This window comes from Lutra lutra, chromosome 1 (assembly GCF_902655055.1).
Source record: "Lutra lutra chromosome 1, mLutLut1.2, whole genome shotgun sequence".
NCBI classification, from domain to species: domain Eukaryota; kingdom Metazoa; phylum Chordata; class Mammalia; order Carnivora; family Mustelidae; genus Lutra; species Lutra lutra.
Genome location: NC_062278.1, coordinates 213118709 through 213140361, shown reverse-complemented (window position 1 = coordinate 213140361; position 21653 = coordinate 213118709). Strand labels below are relative to the sequence as shown.

The 21653-nt window shown below is 39.9% G+C and overlaps 1 protein-coding gene and 1 pseudogene across 1 annotated transcript; both read right to left on the bottom strand.

The window, feature by feature from the left end:
• Positions 1–4438: 4438 nt before the first annotated feature.
• Positions 4439–5376, bottom strand: LOC125107384 (olfactory receptor 7C1-like). The gene is given in 2 exon segments (XM_047742442.1): positions 4439–5292; positions 5295–5376. Coding segments are annotated over 2 exon segments (936 nt in total).
• A 5096-nt stretch (positions 5377–10472) lies between these two features.
• Positions 10473–12018, bottom strand: LOC125083399 (olfactory receptor 7A17-like; annotated as a pseudogene).
• Positions 12019–21653: the final 9635 nt, after the last annotated feature.

The following is a 21653-nucleotide window of genomic DNA, read 5'->3' as shown; positions in this document are numbered from 1 at the left end:
TGCAAGTTGGTGCAGCCTCTTTGGAGAACAGTGTGGAGATTCCTCAAGAAATTAAAAATAGAACTTCCCTATGACCCTGCCATTGCACTACTGGGTATTTACCCCAAAGATACAGATGGAGTGAAAAGCAGGGCCATCTGTACCCGAATATTTATAGCGGCAATGGCCACAGTCACCAAACTGTGGAAAGAACCAAGGTGTCCTTGAATGGATGAATGGATAAGGAAGATGTGGTCCATATACACCATGGAGTAGTATGCCTCCATCAGAAAGGATGAATCCCCAACTTTTGTAGCAACATGGACGGGATTGGAAGAGATTATGCTGAGTGAAATAAGTCTAGTAGAGAGAGTCAATTATCATATGATTTCACTTATTTGTGGAGCATAACAAATAACATGGAGGACAAGGGGGAGATGCAGAGGAGAAGGGAGTTGAGGGAAATTGGAAGGGGAGGTGAACCACGAGAGACTATGGACTCTGAAAAACAATCTGAGGGTTTTGAAGGGGCGGGGGTGGGAGGTTGGGGGAACCAGGTGATGGGCACTAGGGAGGGCACAGATTGCATGGAGCACTGGGTGTGATGCAAAAACAATGAATAGTGTTATACTGAAAAGAATAAAATATTAAAGAAAATAATCCTAGAGGAGAACATAGACAGTAACCTCTTCTATACCAGCCATTGCAAGTTCTTTCAGGATATGACTCCAAAGGCAAAAGAAATAAAAGCAAAAGGGAACTTTTGGGACTTCATCAAGATCAAAATCTTCTGCACAGCAAAGGAAACAGTCTACAAAACAAAGAGTCCACCCATGGAATGGGAGAAGATATTCACAAATGACACTAAAACAATATTTAAGAAAAGAGAAAGAACAACTGTTGGCAACGATTTGCTGAAAAAGAAACTCTCTTGCACTGTTGGTGTGAATGGAAACAGGTGAAGCCAATATGGAAAACAGTATGGAGGTTCTTCAAAAGTTAAAAATAGAACTAATTTATGATCCAGTAAACACTTCTGGTTGGGTAACTACCCCCAAAATTCAAAAAAAAATTATTCAAAGGATACATTTTTATAGCAGCATTATTTACAGTAGCTAAGCCATAGAAGCAAACCAAAAATCCATTAACAGATAAATGGTTAAAGAGGATGTCATATAATTATACATAAAATAGAATATTACTCAACCATAAAAAGAATGAAATCTTCCCATTTGCAATGCATGGACAGAGCTACAGAATGTAATGCTATGTAAAATAAGTCAGCAATAGAAAGACAAATACCATACGATTTCACTCATATGAAGAATTTAAGAAACCAAGCAAATGAGCAAAGGAAAAAGAGAGAGAAAATCAAACTGGAAACATTCTCTTTACTCTAGAGAACAAACTGATGGTTACCAGAGGGGAAATGGGGGGCATGGGTGAAGTAGGTGATGGGGATTAAGGAGTGCAATTCCTCTGACCAACACTGGGTGATCTATGGAAGTATTGAATCACTATATTGTACAACTGAAACTAACATTACCCTGTATGTTAACTACACCAGATCAAAACTTAAAATAATTTAAAAAATAAAATTAATGGTGAAAAAAAACAGGCAATGGACTCAAATAGCTATTTCTCCTAAGAAGATAAGGAATTGATACTTAACACAAAAACGGTGTGCAACATCATTAATTATTGGGGAAATGTAAACCAAAACCATAATGTACTACCACTTCACACAAACAAAGGGACACTTCTCCAAGGAAGATACAGGAGTCAATACTTAGTACATGAAATATGGGTAACATGACTATCTTTAGGGAAATGCAAACCAAAACAGTAATGTAACACCACTTCACAGACACTAGGATGGCTATTTTCAAAGCTAAAACAGAAAATAAGAGTTGGTGAAGACGTGGGGAAATTGGAACTTGGTGATGTTTAGCTGATGAGAATTTAAAAAGTGGAACAGATTCTGTGGGAACCCGTGTGCCAGTTCCTCAAAAACTGAAACATGGAATTATCATATGATCCAGTAGTTTCACCAGTGGGTATATGCCTACTTATATGCCCCCTAAGAATTTATAACAGTGACTAGAACAGATATTTGGACACCACTTGTCATAAAGCTTTATTTACAGTAGCCAAAATGTGGACACAACCCCAATCTCCATCAACAAAATCACAGATGAATAAAGCGTGGTGACCACAGAGAGTGGAATACCATTTGTCATTCATTCTATTCTGTAAAAAGAATAGAATTCTGGTACCGGCTATGACATAGATGAACCTCTCCAACATTATGCTAAGTGAAAGCAGCCAAACACGAAAGGACAAATAGTGTAAGTTTGATCTATATGTGGCACCTACGGGATGCACTTTTATTATTATTATTATTATTATTTTTTAAAAGATTTTATTTATCTGACAGAGAGAGATCACAAGTGGGCAGACAGGCAAGCAGAGAGAGAGAGAGAGGAGGAAGCAGGCTCCCTGCAGAGCAGAGAGCCCAATGTGGGACTCGATCCCAGGACCCTGAGATCATGACCTGAGCTGAAGGCAGAGGCTTAACCACTGAGCCACTCAGGTGCCCCTTATTATTATTTTTTAAAAGATTTTATTTATTTACTTGACAGAGAGCGAGATCACAAGTAGGCAGAGAGGCAGGCAGAGAGAGAGAGGAGGAAGCAGGCTTCCTGCTGAGCAGAGAGCCCGATGCGGGGCTCAATCCCAGGACCCTGGGATCATGACCTGAGCTGAAGGCAGAGGCTTAACCCACTGAGCCACCCAGGCGCCCCCAGGATTCACTTTTAGAGAGAGAAGTTAAGATGGTGGGAGTCAGGGGATAGTCAGAGAGGCAGTGGAGAGTTAGTGTTCTATGGGACCAAAAGGGTCAGTTTGAGATGATGAGAAAGTTCTGGAGATGGATAGGGGCTGTGGTTGCTTAATAGGGAGAAAGTCTTTAATGCCACATAACTGAATGCCCCAAAATGTTCAAAATAATAAATTTAATTTATATTTTACCATGACAAAAAAAAAAGGGATGAAAAAATTTGGCATACTCTAAGAATGTCAATGCCATAAATAGCTTTATATGATGTAGAGGGAGACAAGGGTGTTGTGATGTGATAAACCTATGTTATGTGATTCAACACCTCAATCCCAAAGTATACCCAAAATAAGGGTTCAGAGGTCATAAAATAAAGTCATTGAGAAATGACTTGGTGAGGCTGTAATGGCCTCCTTGACAAGCTCTACAGAACTTCTCCCCTGTAGGATAGTTGCCATGAACATGCTCAAATTGAAATGGATTTGTCCTGTGGTCAGCCCATCCTGAACAGGCGGATGTCAATAGTCAATGTCAACAGCCCACAACTCTCTGAGGTTTGATATTCATAGTTCATGTAAGAATTCATCATTCTCATCTAAATTGTGAGAGCCACATGGATTTCTCAAAATGGCAAATTATTCATGGTGTCTCCATAAAACAAAAATGATGGGCAGCTTACTAAAGACTCATCCAATTTGTGTAACTAAGGAAAACAAAACAAATCAAAATCCCTCTAAAAATAATGAAAAAAAGAGTGACTGTATCACTGCACTGCACTGCACTGAAATCTCCATTTCACTCTCAGACCTGAGATCAATCACTGACCCAGATCTTCAATTGATGGATCCAGTTTCCCCTGAGTGAAGATTGTAAAATAGCAATAAATGCAGTACTTTTTCCTCCAAACTGAACCCAAAGACGCTAAGGTGATGTTGCTGGCCAAGTTACTATGGCCCACTAAGACTGTGATTGGAAATAAAATTGGTAGCTTAAAATTGGGCAAGATATGGGGCATCTGGATGGCACAGTCTGTTAGGCAACTGATGCTTGATTTTGGCCTAGGTCATCATCTGCAAGTGGTGAGATCAAGCTCCGCAAATGGCTCCACATTCAACATGGAGTCTGGTTAAGATTCTCTCCCTCTCCCTCTGCCCCCTCAACTCATGCTATTTCTCTCTCTCTCTGAAATAAATAAATAAATCTTTTAAGAAAACTTAAAAAAAAAAAAAACAGACCACAATCAGACTCTTAAAAACGGAGAACAAACTAAGGGTTTCTGGAGAGGATATGGGGTTGGATGCACTAAATGGGTGATTGGGATTGAGGAGGACATTTGTTGTGATGAGCACTGGATGTTTTAAGTAACGGATAAATTAATGAATTCCATTCCTGAACCTAATATTACACAATCTGTTAACTAACTGGAAAAATTTTTTTAAACTTTGAACTGAAAAAAATAAACAGATAGTTGCTTGTTATGTATGAAAAAAATTAAAGACTGAATAGTGTAGAAAGATGAACTGTAGATCATCTTTCCATGAACTGATACAAAAATCATGATCTGGGTCATCTAGGGTCTTGAGCCCTGTTACTCACATCTTTATCTTGAAACAAAGGATCCTTCTATGCAGAGACTGTCTTCCTGCTCAAGAGCTTACTTAGTGCCAGCTTTATGTCTCTGTTCCTCAGACCATAATTGAAGGGGTTCAGCATGGGTGTGATCACTGTGTACATCACTGAAGCTATGGCCGTTGTCCTCGAGTTTTGCAAAACAGCAGAACTAAGATACACCCCAAAGCCTGTACCATAGAATAAAGAGACAACCAAGAGGTGAGACCCACATGTGGAAAATGCCTTATACTTGCCCCCGGAAGATGGAATTTTCAAAATAGAGGTTACAATTTTAGAGTAAGAAAACAGGGTACCTATGAGTGAAACAAAAGCCAGAGGTATATTTGTAAGATAAATTGCCAGGTTATTGAAGAAGGTGTCAGAACAAGCAAGGTGGATCACCTGATTAAGTTCACAAAAAAATGAGGGATTTCTAACTGCGTACAAAAGGACAATTGCAAAACCAGTTAAGTCATGTAATAGAGAGTCCAGAACACTCAACACCCAGCACGCCAGAAGCAGGCTGCCATAGAACTTGGGGTTCATGGTAACTATGTAGTGCAGTTGGTGACAGATGGCCACAAACCAGTCATAGGCCATCACTGTCAAGAGAAAGTTGTCTACTCCCATAAAAACCATGAAAAAGTATATCTGGCTGAGGCAGCCTGCATAGGTGATCACTTTGCTCTGTGTCTGGAGGTTCAGCAACATCTTGGGGATGGTGGTAGAGGTGAAACAAATGTCTACAAAGGACAGGTTGGAGAGGAAGAAGTACATGGGTGTGTGGAGGCGGGAGTCTGTGACAATGGCCAGGATTATGAGCAGGTTCCCACTGAAGGTGAGCAGGTACATGGACAGGAACTCCACAGGAGCAGTGGCTGCAGTTTTCCCTCCTCTGAAGGTCCCAGGAGGATAAATTCTGAAACAGCAGTTTGATTCCTTTGTTCCATGTAACTGCTGAAAACAGCTGGAACAGAGACAAGAGCACAATAAAGTCACAAGCAGTGAGCACAGAATTAAAAGAAATGCCATGGTTGGGGTTCCTAGGGGGCTCAGTCAGTTCAGCAACCAACTCTTGATTTCAGCTCAGGTCATGATCTCCTAGTGATGAGTTCAAGCCCCATACTGGACTCTTCTGGGAGCAGAGGCTATTTCAGATGCTCTTCCTCCCTATCTCCTCCTCTACCCTCACTATAGATAGATGAGAGAGAGAGGGAGAAATGCTTGTATTTCTCTGCTGAAATTTTTGTTTTCAAATTGCTTCACTCATTAATTCTACATTACCTATCCATCTAGAATAATTAGCTAAAAATTTCAAGGACTTCAAAAGCTCCATGTTTTCCATGATACTGAAAAAAGTTGCAGTCCCGAATTGAAACATATACCCAAAGCAGTGCTGTCCTCTATAAATTTCCTGACATGTTTTTTGTTCATTTAACAAATATTTTCACCAATTATCTTGTGGCAAGCATTGTTGAAAGCATTATAAACTGGTGATGTGTGTTTGACCTTAACAAGATTGAGTCTGATATGTGTGTGTCAGAGGGAGCAATAAAATATTAATGAGTGAGCAAATGACATTTCAAGTGTTGGTTTTCACTAATAAGTAAAATAATACAAGACAAGGTAGTGCCACACTGAGGAGAAAACTTTCCATTGTATCTTCTCTGATAAGGGGATTTTGAGCAGGAAAGCTGAGGATAGTGGATTCGTGAACCATGCACATAATTTTGAGAAAAACATATAAGGCAGAGAAAGAGCCTGTGCGAATAGCTGTAGACAAGAGCTCACCAAAACCACAGGGCAACATCAAAGAGAAAGCTGTGAGCAGAGTAGGTAACACAACAGAACAGGTGCTGGATGTAGGAGAGAGAGGATGTCAAAGTCTCCTACTTCTTTGGAAACATTCTAAGGAAATGGACACTCACTTTATACATGTGTGTGTGTGTGTGTGCACATATGTATGTACCTATATGTATGTGTATATATGTGTATATATGTACATATATATAAATATAAGTGTGTATATATATATATATATATATGATGTCTACAACAGCAAAAATTTTCTGTCATATATACAAATGGAACAAAATTCATTCCTCTATAATTCTCTCTCTTTCTTTCTCTATCCTCAGTCTATAGTTGGTCTATACTCTGCATTTTTTATTGCCTAAGACAGCTTCGGCTTGCTCTAAATGTTTAACCAGTGTGTACTATAATGATAACTTCTCTACTCCCTACACACAGACACACACACAGACACACAAGCATGCATGCATGCAAGCACAGAGTGCAGAGAAGGATTAAGGCAGTGTTGTCCATTATTGCAGTACTGTGTACCCCTTGTAGCTGAAGCATAACTGTATTAGAAAGCAGAGGAAAGGTATACCATGAGTCACAGAGCTTCTTTCTCCTAGGAGGATTGCATTTTATAATGTCAACTATGAGGTCCATCTGGTCCAATGTGTCATTCAATGCTCTTGTTTCTTTATTGATTTTCTGCTTTGATGATCTATTTCTGAGAGAGGCGTGTTAAGATCTCCTACTATTAATGTATTCATATCAATATGACTCTTTATCTCAGTTAATAGTTTTCTTATGTAATTGGCTGCTCCCATATTAGGGGCATAGATATTTACAATTGTTAGATCATCTTGGTGGATAGTCCCTTTAAGAATGATGTAGTGTCTTCTGTATCTCTGACTACAGTCTTTAGTTTAAAATCTAAGTTATCTGATATGAGAATCGCTATCCCAGGCTTTTTTGAGGCCCATTGGCATGAAAGATGCTTCTCCATCCCTTCACTTTCAGTTTGGGTATATCTTTAGGTTCAAAATGGGTCTCTTGTAGACAACGTATGGATAGGTCCTGTCGTTTTATCCAATCTGCAACCCTGTGCCATTTTATGGGCACATTTAGGCCGTTCACATTGAGAGTGATTATTGATAGATACTTTTTTATTGACATTGTGTTACCTTTGAAGTCTTTCTTTCTGTAGATTGTCTCTATATTTCTCTTCAATGATATTGTTAGGATTTTTTCAGTTTTATAGAACTCACCCTTAATATTTCCTGCAGTGTCGGCTTGGTGGTTGCATAGTCTTTTAAGCCTTGCCGGTCTTGGAAACTCTATCTCTCCATCCATTTTGAATGTCAGTCTTGCTGGATAAAGTATTCTTGGCTGCATGTTCTTCTCATTTAGTGCCCTGAATATATCTTGCCAGCCCTTTCTGGCTTGCCAGGTCTCTGTGGACAGGTCTGACGTTATTCTGATGGGTTTTCCTCTGTCAGTAAGGAGCTTCTTTGTCCTAGCTGCTTTCAAGAGGGTCTGCCTACAATTATAATTCCCCATTCTTACTATTAGATGTCTCGAGGACTTTTGAGAATCTATAATCTTGGGGGGAAACTGTTCTGCCTCTAGTATATGAACGCTGGTTCCATTCGTGAGATTGGGAATATATTCATGAAAAACTTGTTCCACTATATCTTCTAGAATTCTTTCTTTCTCCTCCCCTTCAGGGATTCCAATAATTCGGATATTGGAATGTTTCATGGCATCATTTATTTCCATGATTCTGTTTTCGTGGCTTCTAAGCTGTTTGTTCCAGGCTTCCTCCTCATCCTTTTTCTCTATCTGTTTGTCCTCCAGATCAATAATTCTATCTTCTGTCTTAGTTACCCTAGCTTTTAGAGAATTTAGATTAGATTGGAACTCATTGAGAGCATTTTGAACATCGTCCCTGGTGGCTTTCCATTCTGTCCTAATATTGTGAACATCATCCCTGGTGGCTTTCAGTTCTGCCCTAATCAATTCCATTTGGTCATCCATGGCTTTCTTCAACCTAGCTATTGCCTGGATAATTGTTAGCTTGAATTCCCTTTCCGACATATTGTGTATGTCGATAGCCATTAGCTTTGTTGCAGAAGGCCCATCCTCTATATTTTTCTTCTGTTGGGCATTCCTCCTCCTAGTCATTTCGGTGAGAGTTGGCTGAACGGATTTAGCTGGATGTATTGACATGGTGCAGACAAGGTCCACCCAGGAACGCTTCTGAGCAATCAGGATTCCCCACCCAAACAAGAGAAAAAAGAAAAGAAAAAGAAAAAGAGAGGAAGATACAGAGAGAGAGAGACAGGAAAAAAAGTGAAGATAAAAGAGAAGGCTCAGCCCAAATGGGCCCCAAGGTATGATATATGAAGTATATAAACAACACCAGACAAACAAAAAGAATGATAAAGTATATGCCAATAGAAAAAAATATATATATAAAGCAAAAAATGGAAGAACCTCGTCAAAAAGAACCCCAAGTATAAGATTTATATACTATCTGGACAAACACAAATGCACAGAAACAATGGAGGATGAAAAAGAGGGGAGAGTGGTTGTAAATTCTCAGTGTGGGTGAGGAAGGTTATTTTGATTCTTCCTGGATGTATCTTGATATCTTTGTTAAAGGACTCAACTTTCCTGAGATAAAGGGGGATTAAAAATTGGTTTACCTATAGGGGTAGCATTGATTAGGGAAAGGGGATTACCTGGAAGTTTAACTCTATATGAATATTAGAAAATAAAAATAGAAAAAGAATAAACTAGACTAAATTAAACTAAAATTTAAAAAAAATTTAAAAATATAGAAATGCAACAGAAAAACACAGGTGTATGTATCAAAAAGTTCAGTTTAGAAAGTTATTATGGAATTTGATGTACTGGACATCTCACTGTGATGGTAAATAGGTTAAAAAATTATCTATGTAAAAAAAAATGAACCAGAATTGTGGGAACGAGTTAAAAATAAAAGTTGTATCTGTGAAGTAGTGGTGGTTGTTCTCTTGTCCTCTTTTTTTTCCTGGTTGGTTTTCTGAGGGAGGGGCCTGACACTTGAGTTTTCAGTTAATGATGTTCCCTGAGTTAACTCCCCCCCACAAGGGGGTGGGCTCTGACAAAACCAGTTTTTCAGGCTATTATTCTCTGGAAGTTTTTATGTTTGTTCATTTTGTTTTCTCTCGCCTTGACAACTTTTGATGGTTTTTGGAGGTTTAGAGGAAAGAAAACTGCACTCTGACCTCCCTCTCAGAGAGAAGCCTCAGTCTACTCCCCTGTGTGTGCTGCAGGGCACATAAGCTCCCCCTCGGCTGCTGGCAGAGCAGGTTCCGAGTCACGGTCCCTGGGGATGCAGGATCTCCTGCTTGTATGCAAAATCATGGCAGCGGCGGCTGTCTGGGCAGCTCCAGACCACCAAAGAGGTTCCAAGCAGCAATCACACACTGAGATGTTCCTGCTGGCCTGTGCTGGGAGTGCCTGGTCTTTCTGGGTCTGAGAGCACCGGGCTATTGCCTTTGTGCACCTCTCTCAGGGGAGGGTCTGGGGCGCACGCGTCTCAGGCTCTAATAGTTTGGTGCAGCATTCTGCCGGCTGGCGAGGGCCCCAGGCCCTCATGGGAGCCAGACCCCATGCATTCTCAGGCGCACTGCTGGCTCAAGGACCAAGACCTGGTTTCTCTGCCTAACTCTCTCTGGATCAGCGCCAGGGGAGGCTGTCCTGGGTCTGGGGACTTAAGCCCCTGTCCCTACTGCCCCGATTCCCACAATTTCCCCCGTGATCCTTTGCTCTTTTAGAGTGCTTTCAACCAGACTCCAAGTTAATGCTGGTGCCCAGATGCAGGGCACTCTTGTATTGGGGTATTACTTTCCAATGGGTCGCCTCTGGTGGCTCCTTCCCCCTTTTGTTTATCTTCCGATATGAGTCCGACGTTCCCACTCCACTTTACCTGCCCACTGGCGTCTTCTGCTCCTGTAGAGATCCAGATGTGTACAATTCTGATCTCAGGCTGATTTCATGGGTGATCAGAGTTCTTTGGAAGGTAATCAGCTCACTTTAGGGTACAGGTTGAAATGGTGTCTCCTCCTACTTCCCCGCCATCTTGTCCCCCCATGAATTACATTTTTCTTTCTTTTTAAAAGTTTTTATTTATTTATTTGACAGAGAGAGATCACAAGTAGATGGAGAGGCAGGCAGAGAGAGAGAGGGAATCAGGCTCCCTGCTGAGCAGAGAGCCCGATGTGGGACTCGATCCCAGGACCCTGAGATCATGACCCAAGCAGCTTAACCCACTGAGCCACCCAGGTGCCCGTGAATTACATTTTTAACAATAACATGAAAATGCAGATGCTACTTCCTGTGGTTCTTTTCAAGTTATGACAAATGAACCCACACAGTGTGTATGTTTAATTCAAGTATAATCCTTTTAATTCAGTAAATGTACATTTAATATATGTGCAGCTTACTGAATGTAATTATATTCCAAAAATTAGTGAGAATTTAAATTCTGATGGTGCAGGACTCATGTTGAATCAAAAGCACATGTAGCGTTTTGAAGGGGCAGGGGGTGGGAGGTTGGGGGATCCAGGTGGTGGGTATTAGGGAGGGCACAGAATGCATGGAGCACTGGGAGTGGTGCAAAAACAATGAATACTGTTATGCTGAAAATAAAAAAATAAAAATAAAAAAATGTGTAGAGAAGTTGAATTCAAACAAATGGAATTTCCAGAAAATAAACGGAAGGAGCAGATTCTATTTCCACAGGCTGGTCAATGAATAGCAGTTCCAGCTCTGAGACTGTGAGCCCTGAAGTTATGGTTGCTTCGTCAGTCACAGGACCATTGGCTCTTATGTTACTGGAACCCCAGTGATTCTTTTTAGAGCCCTCTTTATTTCTCTGTTCCTCAGGATGTAGATAAAGGGGTTCAGCATGGGTGTGAACACTGTGTACATCACTGAAGCCACCACACTTGTATGGGAGCTCTGGGTAGCAGCAGAGCTAAGATACACTCCTAGGCTTGTACAATAAAATAAGGGGACAACTGAGAGGTGAGATGCACAGGTGGAAAATGCTTTATATTTGCCGTGATCTGATGATATTCTACATATGAAGGAAATAATCTTAGAGTAAGAGTAAAGGATCCCAGTCATGGGAACACCAGCCAGCAGCACAATTACAAAATACATCACCATGTCATTAAGAAAGGTGTCAGAACAGGCAAGATGGATCATCTGATTGAGTTCACAGAAAAAGTGGGGTATTTCCACCTCTGTACAGAAGGACAGCTGAAACAGCATTGAGCTCTGTAATGAGGAATTAAGAACACTGATGACCCAGGACACCAGAACCAGCTGTCTACAGAGCTGGGGGTTCATGATGACTGTATAGTGCAGGGCATGACAGATGGCCACAAACCAGTCATAGGCCATCACATCAGGAGTAAATTGTCCAGGCATCCAAACGGAATGAAAAAAAAAATCTGGCTGAAGCAGCCCTCATAATTTATGACTTTGCTCTGAGTATGGATGTTCCATAGCATCTTAGGAATGGTGGTGGAGGTGAAACAGACGTCCACAAAGGACGGGTTGGCCAAGAAGAAGTACATGGGGGTGTGGAGGTGGGAGTCAAAATGGACAACCAGGATGATGAGCAGGTTTCCAAACACAGTGATCATGTACATGGAGAGGAAAAGCCCAAATATGAGCAGCTGCACTCCTGGTTCCTCTGATAAGCCCAGAAGAATAAATTCTGAAATCCATGTATCATTTCCCGATTCCCTGTGGTGTAGTTGACTACCAGGAAAGAAAGAAAAATAACATAATAATTTTCAACAAATGGACTTCATTTATTTATTTATTACATTTTTTTCATTTTTAGGTTTTTAAAAAATTTATTTTATGTTTTCAGTGTTCCAAGATTCATTGTTTATGCACCATATCCAGAGCTCCATACAATACATGCTCTCCTTAATACCCACCACCAGGGTCTCCCAACTCCCCATCCCCCTCCCCTCCAAAACCCTCAGCTTGTTTCTCAGAGTCCACAGTCTCTCATGCTTCGTCTCCCCCTCCAATTTCCCCCAACTCCCTCTCTCCTTCACCTAATGTCCTCCATGTTATTCTTTATGCTCCACAAGTAAGTGAAACCGTACAATAATTGACTCTGCTTGGCTTATTTCCCTCAGCATAATCTCTTTCAATCCTGTCCATGTTGATACAAAAATTGGGTATGCATCTTCTGATGGAGGCATAATACTCCATTGTATATATGGACCATATCTTCTTTATCCATTTTTAGGTTTTTATTTAATTCCAGTTAGTTAACAGAAAATGTAATATTAGGTTCAGGTTCATCATAAAGTGATTCAATACATCCATAAAACACCTGGTGCTCAGTACAAGTGCCCTCCTCAATCCCCATCACCTATTTTCCCCCATCCTCCACCATCTTTCCTCTAGTAACCAGGGGTGTGTCTCTCTAATTAAGAGTCCATTTCTTGATTTTCCTCTCTCTTTCCTTTTCCCTTTGCTTATTAGTTTTGTTTCTTAAATTCCACGTATGACTGAAATCATGTGGTCTTTGTCTTTCCCTGACTGATCTATTTCACTTAGCATGATACTCTCTAGATCCATTGGTGTCATTGCAAATGGCAAAATTTCATTCTCTTTTAGGCTGACTACTATATATACAACTTCTTCTTTTCCATTCCTCTCTCCGTGGACACTTGGGATACTTCCATAATTTGGCTATTATAGATACTGCTGCTTTAAATACTGGGGTGCATGAATCCCTTTTGAATTAGTACTTTTGTATTCTTTGGGTAAATACCTAGCAGTGCAAGTTCTGGATCATAAGGTTATATTTTTAACTTTCTGAGGAAATCCCATACTGTTTTCCAGAGTTCCGACAACATTTTACATTTCTACCAACAGTGCAAGAGGGTTCCTCTTTTCCACTTACTCTGCAACACCTGTTGTTTCCTGTGGTGTTAATTTCAGCTTTTGCGACAGGTATGAGGTGATATGTCATTGCAATTTTGATTTTTGTTTTCCTGATGATGAGATATTTTGAGCATCTTTTCATGAGTCTGTTGTCCATCTGTATGTCTTTGGAAAACTGTCTATTCATTTTTTCTGCACATTTCTTAACCAGTTATTTGTGCTTTGGTTGTTGAGTTTCAAAACTTCTCTATAGATTTTGCATATTAACCCTTAATCAGCTATGTCATTTGCAAATATCTTCTCTTATTCTCTAGGTTGCACTACTTGGTATTTACCCAAAGGATACAAAAATACTAATTCAAAGCAATACATGCACCTTGGTGTTTCTATCAGTATTATCAACAATAACTAAACTGTGGAGAGAGCCCAAATGTCCACCATCTGGTGAATGGATAAAGAAGATGGGGCACAATGTGTACCCCAATGTTTATAGCAGCAATGGCCACGGTCACCAAACTGTGGAAAGACCAAGATGCCCCTCAATGGATGAATGGATAAGGAAGATGTGGTCCATATACACTATGGAGTATTATGCCTCCATCAGAAAGGATGAATACCCAACTTTTGTAGCAACATGGACAGGACTGGAAGAGATTATGCTGAGTGAAATAAGTCAAGCAGAGTAAGTCAATTATCATATGGTTTCACTTATTTGTGGAGCATAACAAATAGCATGGAGGACAAGGGGAGATGGAGAGGAGAAGGCAGTTGGGGGAAATTGGAAGGGGAGGTGAACCATGAGAGACTATGGACTCTGAAAAACAATCTGAGGGTTTTGAAGGGGCGGGGGATGGGAGGTTGGGGGATCCAGGTGGTGGGTATTGGAGAGGGCACGGATTGCATGGAACACTGGGTGTGGTGCAAAAATAATGAATACTGTTACGCTGAAAAAATAAAAAATTAAAAAAAAAAGAAGATGGGGCATATATATATATATATATAATGGAATAATACTCATCCACTAAGAGGAATGAAATCTTGCCATTTACAATGACCTGGATGGAGTTAGAGAGTATTATTGTAAGTGAAATAACTCAGTCAGAGAAAGACAAGTACTATATGATTTCACTTGTGTGTGGAGTTTAAGAAACAAAGAAAATGAACATAAGGGAAAAAGGAGAGGAAAATCAGGAAGAAGACCCTTAACTATAGAGAACAAACAGGGTTATTGGAGAGATGTGGGTTGGGGGATGGGTGAAATAGTTGATGGTGATGAAGGGCACCTGTGGTTATGAGCACCAAGATGTTGTACAGAAGTATTGAATCACTCAGTTCTATATCTGATACTAATATTGCACTGTATTCTTACCAACTGGAATTTAATAAAAACATGGAGAACAAAGAAATGTCTATAGAATCCAATGATGAAGAAAGAAGATAGAGAAAAAAAATAAAATCATCTACCATGTCAGATGGTGACAGGTGGTGCTATGGAGGAAAAAATAATCAGTATAAAAAGGAGTATATGGGAAGAGTGCTAAGTTTTAATAGGAGTTCAGGAAGATCCACAAAGAAGGTGGCATTTTAACAGGGGTTTCCAGAAAGACAAAGCATGAGGCAGGAGGATATCTAGGAGAGGTGTGTGTCAGCAGAGAAAACAGAGCAAAGACCCTGCAGAAGGCACTTACTTCACATATGCAAATATCAAAATGAAGTCAATGTGTGAGAGAATGAGCAAGAGGGAGAGTGATGACAGGTGGTGGCAGAGAATGTTGAGGAAGGAGATGGCTTTCCTGCCAGAGGGAATACTTCCTTCACACGATGTTCTTTGCATTTTATTAATTGTGTTTCAAAGAGTTCTGGGAATGGAGATAGATCCCTTCCTTATCTCCATCTGTTGGTTAACATTATGGCATTTAAGGGTCACATACTGCAGTATACAAACTCAGGTATCATTGCCCTGATGATTGTTTAAGCCCCACAACACACACACACACACATGCACCCACACACACACGACTCACACACAGATGCACAAAGTGCATTCTGACCTCCTGGCACTGTGTTACTATCATGCTTTTCTCACCCCGGGCACAATAATGTTGAAAGAAATGGCACAAGGCAAGCTGTCAACATCAGATTACCGTTACTCTGAAGAATGTGTAAATAGTACATAAATTCTAGTTAATAAGCCTCTGAAGGACATGGAAACATGAACTCCATTTTAATACAATAATCTTGTGTCCTGTACTTACAGAACATAAAAAAGCAATTCCAGAAATACAGAGAGGAGGAAATGGCCACAAGGGGGAAAAGAAATCTAATAAGTTCGTGGAGTCCCTGAGAGACTGTGATGTGCAGAAATCTTCCCTGGTTCTGGCAGCATTCCAGCCCCGGGTCATATCCCCTGATGCTCAGAATAATTAACAACGAAGGAAAAAAGTGCATCCAAACAAGGAAAGAGTTGTATTTTTATGATGTCAAAATATATTACTCTAGAAAAATGTGCAAAAGGAATAAACCTGCAATTTAGAACAGAAAATACACAATGTAGGACAGTAACGGGGATTTTTTTTTGTCATTATACATATATATTTTTTTCAATTTTTTTAAATTTTTAAATTTTTATTTTTTATAAACATATAATATATTTTTATCCCCAGGGGTACAGGTCTGTGAATCGCCAGGTTTACACACTTCACAGCACTCACCATAGCACATACCCTCCCCAATATCCATAACCCCACCCCCCCTCTCCCTCCCCCCATCAACCCTCAGTTTGTTTTGTGAGATTAAGAGTCACTTATGGTTTGTCTCCCTCCCAATCCCATCTTGTTTCATTTACTCTTCTCCTACCCCCTCGACCCCCCATGTTGCATCTCCTCTCTCTCATATCAGGGAGATCATATGATAGTTGTCTTTCTCCGATTGACTTATTTCGCTAAGCATGATGCCCTCTAGTTCCATCCACGTCCTCGCAAATGGCAAGATTTCATTTCTTTTGATGGCTGCATAGTATTCCATTGTGTATATATACCACATCTTCTGTATCCATTCATCTGTTGATGGACATCTAGGTTCTTTCCATAGTTTGGCTATTGTAGACATTGCTGCTATAAACATTCGGGTGCACGTGCCCCTTCGGATCACTACGTTTGTATCTTTAGGGTAAATACCCAGTAGTGCAATTGCTGGGTCATAGGGTAGTTCTATTTTCAACATTTTGAGGAACCTCCAGGCTGTTTTCCAGAGTGGTTGCACCAGCTTGCATTCCCACCAACAGTGTAGGAGGGTTCCCCTTTCTCTGCATCCTCGTCAGCATCTGTCATTTCCTGACTTGTTAATTTTAGCCATTCTGACTGGTGTGAGGTGATATCTCATTGTGGTTTTGATTTGTATTTCCCTGATGCCGAGTGATATGGAGCACTTTTTCATGTGTCTGTTGGCCATCTGGATGTCTTCTTTGCAGAAATGTCTGTTCATGTCTTCTGCCCATTTCTTGATTGGATTATTTGTTCTTTGGGTGTTGAGTTTGCTAAGTTCTTTATAGATTTTGGACACTAGCCCTTTATCTGATATGTCTTTTACAAATATCTTCTCCCATTCTGTCAGTTGTCTTTTGGTTTTGTTCACTGTTTCCTTTGCTGTGCAAAAGCTTTTGATCTTGATAAAATCCCAATAGTTCATTCTTGCCCTTGTTTCCCTTGCTTTTGCCGATGTTCCTAGGAAGATGTTGCTGCGGCTGAGGTCGAAGAGGTTGCTGCCTGTGTTTTCCTTGAGGATTTTGATGGTTTCCTTTCTCACATTGAGGTCCTTCATCCATTTTGAGTCTATTTTCATGTGTGGTGTAAGGAAATGGTCCAATTTCATTTTTCTGCATGTGGCTGTCCAATTTTCCCAACACCACTTATTGAAGAGGCTGTCTTTGTTCCATTGGACATTCTTTCCTGCTTTGTTGAAGATTAGTTGGCCATAGAGTTGAGGGTCTATTTCTGGGCTCTCTATTCTGTTCCATTGATCTATGTGTCTGTTTTTGTGCCAGTACCACGCTGTCTTGATGATGACAGCTTTGTAATAGAGCTTGAAGTCCGGAATTGTGATGCCACCAACTTTGGCTTTCTTTTTCAATATTCCTTTGGCTATTCGAGGTCTTTTCTGGTTCCATATGAATTTTAGGATTATTTGTTCCATTTCTCTTCAAAGTTTAGGGATAGAAGGCACATACCTCAATATTATCAAAGCCATCTATGAAAAACCCACTGCAAATATCATTCTCAAGGGAGAAAAACTGAAAGCTTTTCCACTAAGGTCAGGAACACGGCAGGGATGTCCATTATCACCACTGCTATTCAACATAATACTGGAAGTCCTAGCCTCAGCAATCAGACAACAAAAGGAAATTAAAGGCATCCAAATTGGCAAAGAAGAAGTCAAACTATCACTCTTCGCAGATGATATGATACTATAATTGGAAAACCCAAAAGACTCCACTCCCAAACTGCTAGAACTTGTACAGGAATTCAGTAAAGTGTCAGGATATAAAATCAATGTACAGAAATCAGTTGCATTTCTCTACACCAACAACAAGACAGAAGAAAGAGAAATTAAGGAGTCAATCCCATTTACAATTGCACCCAAAACTATAAGTTACCTAGGAATAAACCTAACCAAAGAGGCTAAGAATCTATACACAGAAAACTATAAAGTACTCATGAAAGAAATTGAGGAAGACACAAGGAAATGGAAAAATGTTCCATGCTCCTGGATGGGAAGAATAAATATTGTGAAAATGTCTATGCTACCTAAAGCAATCTACACATTTAATGCAATTCCTATCAAAGTACCATCCATTTTTTTCAAAGTAATGGGGATTTTTAAAGATGAAATAATAAAAGACAATTTCAAATGTTTTTAAATTCAAAACTTTTGGAACCAGAAAACCAGGTTTTGAATGTCATATCTACCACATATAAGCTCTTTGAACTTGGGAGAGACAACCAATACATTCCAAATTGAATGTCCTTACTCAAATAGTGGGGATAGCAGTATCCATCCTCCTAGGGTGGCAGACATCATTAATCAGTATATGTAAAGAGCTTACCATATAGTTCTTTCTTGAAAGTAAATGAGTGGTTATCACACCAGTAAAGAGATTTGGCTGAATTTTTTTCTTCCACCTCACAAATGTCCCCATTGTTTCAACAACCCTTGGTAATGAAGTATTGCAAAGTGAAGCGAGTTAGCATACCCTTTTTGTATATTAAATACAATTTTTATGTGAATACTCACCTTTATTGAGATGCTGAGAAATGGATGTAAATATAGAACTGCTGTTGCAAAGAAATAGCTGCCTGCATGGGTCTGGGGCTTTCTATAAATACAGAACGTACTCAAAACCACCACATGGTAAAAAGCTCACAGCTCACATCTCCAATCCTAATACTCTGTTTTCCTGCTCCACTTACCTGCAAACTCCTTGGATATATTCTAATTTAATTGTAACAACTTTAGGTCTTCTATTCCCTTTCTCTGTCTCATCTAACTGGTCTTCCATTCTAACCACATATTGTCAACAATGTCTGTATTGCTGAGTCCAATGAACACTTCTCTTTTCAACACACTACATAAATAATTATAAATGAGTCTACCTTATAAATGAGTCCTAGGTGACCTCAGGCAAAACTTATTCGACTCCTTTCTCTCCAACCTTTTCCTGAAATACCTGCTGAGCTCTCAGACTCAACTGGATGTTGTCTATAATATGAAAGTCTCTATGTGAAGGCCCCAATTTCTCCCCGGATGGGTGATGATGGAGATCAAAGTTCTGTTTCCAGAAGGGATAACAGGAAGCAGTGAAGCATGGGTCCCCCAGCCAGACTTAGGAACCCAAAAGCAACAACCATGTCCTGGTGAGTCCAAGGATTCTCTTGCTTAAGGTCTACAGCAGAGGAGATATTTATAGCTCCCTGTGTCTGATCATTAGGCACTGTTTCCATTGTTACTTCCACCACAGAACACTTCATTCTCAGTGGGCCACTGATGTGGACATAAAGGAAACATTCCCTGCTGAGACTCTGCTCCAAGAAGGCCAGATTAGAAGTCAGATGAATTCAGTTTTGTAGTCCTCATTCTCGCGAACTTGCCTGCCTTCTGGAGATCTAAACTCCTTGCACATGCCTTTAACCTTGAGATGATATTGAATTGTTTTAGTTGAGGGTTTACTTTACCAGTTATATCTTTGGGGTGATATTAATAAATAAGCCATGTGTTCCTTTTCATGTGTGGTTTTGAATGAAAAGTCTAAGTATTCACCCTGGAGTCTGAAATAAATTCTGTGTTTGATTCTTCAAAATGAAGATTCCTAAGTGGACAGAAAATATACCTCTAAAAAAGACTTTCAGTAGGCAGAATAATGTCCCCAAAATATTTCCACATCTTAATCTACAGACTCTGTGGATATGTCTTTTGTCATGGCAAGAGAGAATTGAAGTTGCAAATGGTATTAACATTAATAGTCAGCTGACCCTAAGATAAAGTTATTCTGATTACCCAGGTGGACTCAATAGATTACAGAGACAATAGAAATGTGGAAGTGGGAGACAGAATCCTTAGGGTTAGAGAAAGATTTTGAGGTGCTGTGTTGTTGGCTTTGAAGATAAAGGGAAGACACATGAGCCAGGGAGTACAGGTGGCTCTACAGCTGGAATAAACAAGAAAACATATTCACCCCCAAAGCTCCAGACTGAACACTCTTCTGCAGACAGTGATTTTAGCCCAGGGAGACCTATTTCAGACTTGTGACCTCCAGAACTATGAGAAAATAAATTGATTTTTTTTTTAAGGCAGCACCATGGTAGTTTGTTACAACCACAACAAAAATCGAATCCAGATATTTATCCAATAACACTTTGTTCAAGGGCAATGAATTCTGCCTTGGCTCTTATTCATTTATATTATCTTGTATAAGGATATTTGGTATTGAGATCCCAGTTTAAGTAGAAGAAATCTGAAGTCACTTTGGAGTTGTTCAACCCCAATAGCTGGTACAGAAAAAAAATCTTCCATGCCATGAATCATACTCACTTACAGGAATTAAGATAGAAAAATTGAATCATTAGGGCCACTTGTTCTATGTTAAATCTTTGTGTCCAAATTTTTACACAGTTTTACTTTCACATTAATCCAAAATTTCATTATTTTTATTCTTATCCTATCTTAGTTTCTCTAAAGTTTGCTTGTGATATGAAAGATACCCTAATAATGAATCTCTGTGTGTGTATATGAGTGCCAGCGTTTATTTGAAAGAAACGTGTATAAACACACACACACACACACACACACACACACACACATCATGCGCCTCCACATTGAATATTTTGATTTCAGCAAAGGCAGTCCTAAGAGAGAAATATATTGCAATGTAGGCTTTTCTCAAGAAACAAGAAAAGTCTGAAATACAAGACGTAACATTACACCTGATGGAGGTGGAAAAAAAAACACAACAAATAAAACCTATATTCAGTAGCAGAAGAAAAATATGAAGGATTAGAGCTGAAATCAATGATACATAAATCAAAGAAATATTAGAATAGATTGATGAAACTAGGAATTGGTTCTTTGAAAGAATTAATAAGATCAATAAAACCCTAGCCAGATTGATCAAAAGGAAAAAAAGAAAGCACCCAAACAAGTAAATCATGAATGCATACAAAGGGCCAACAGACACATGAAAAAAGTGTTCAACATCACTTGGCATTGGGGAAATACAAATCAAAACCACAATGAGATACTACCTCACACCAGTCAGAATGGCTAAAATTAACAAATCAGGAAACAATGAATGTCAGTGAGGATGAGGAGAAAGGGGAATGTGGAATTATTCTTAGAAAATATATTGTAAGCCCTAAGGGGTGATTGTGGAAGCAGCTGAAATGTCAGCAGTGTTCCCGTTTTTGGGCTATTGAATGCAATGGCCTGGCAGGAGCAGGATCCCTAAATCCCCAGAGCCCAGGCATAGATTAAGAGCTATTAAGGATTGTAATCCTCAGTACTCCTTCCTGCATTTGGCAACTGCTAGCCCAAATATCCTGCTCCTCCCTTATCCCATGGTTGGCTCCCTGAGTGCCTACACATTGGACAGAGTCCTGGCCTGCTTTACGGGTTCAAGATATTTACTATCCATTTGTACTTCTTTCCCATGCTTTGAAGTATCTCTCCTTGCTTTTCAGATAAAAAAAAAAAAAGCTCTGCACAGGATTCGGCTGCTGGTGCTCTCCCTTGCAGAGGCAGCCCTCCACAGCCACTCAGATTGGTGTCTGAGAACTTTATTTCAGTGCATGATGACAGGGGAATCCTCCTACACCTTTGGTGGGAATGTAAGCTGGTACAGCAACTCTGGAGATAGTTTGGAGGTTTCTCAAGAAGTTAAATATAGAGGTACCCTATGACCCAGCAATTGCACTAC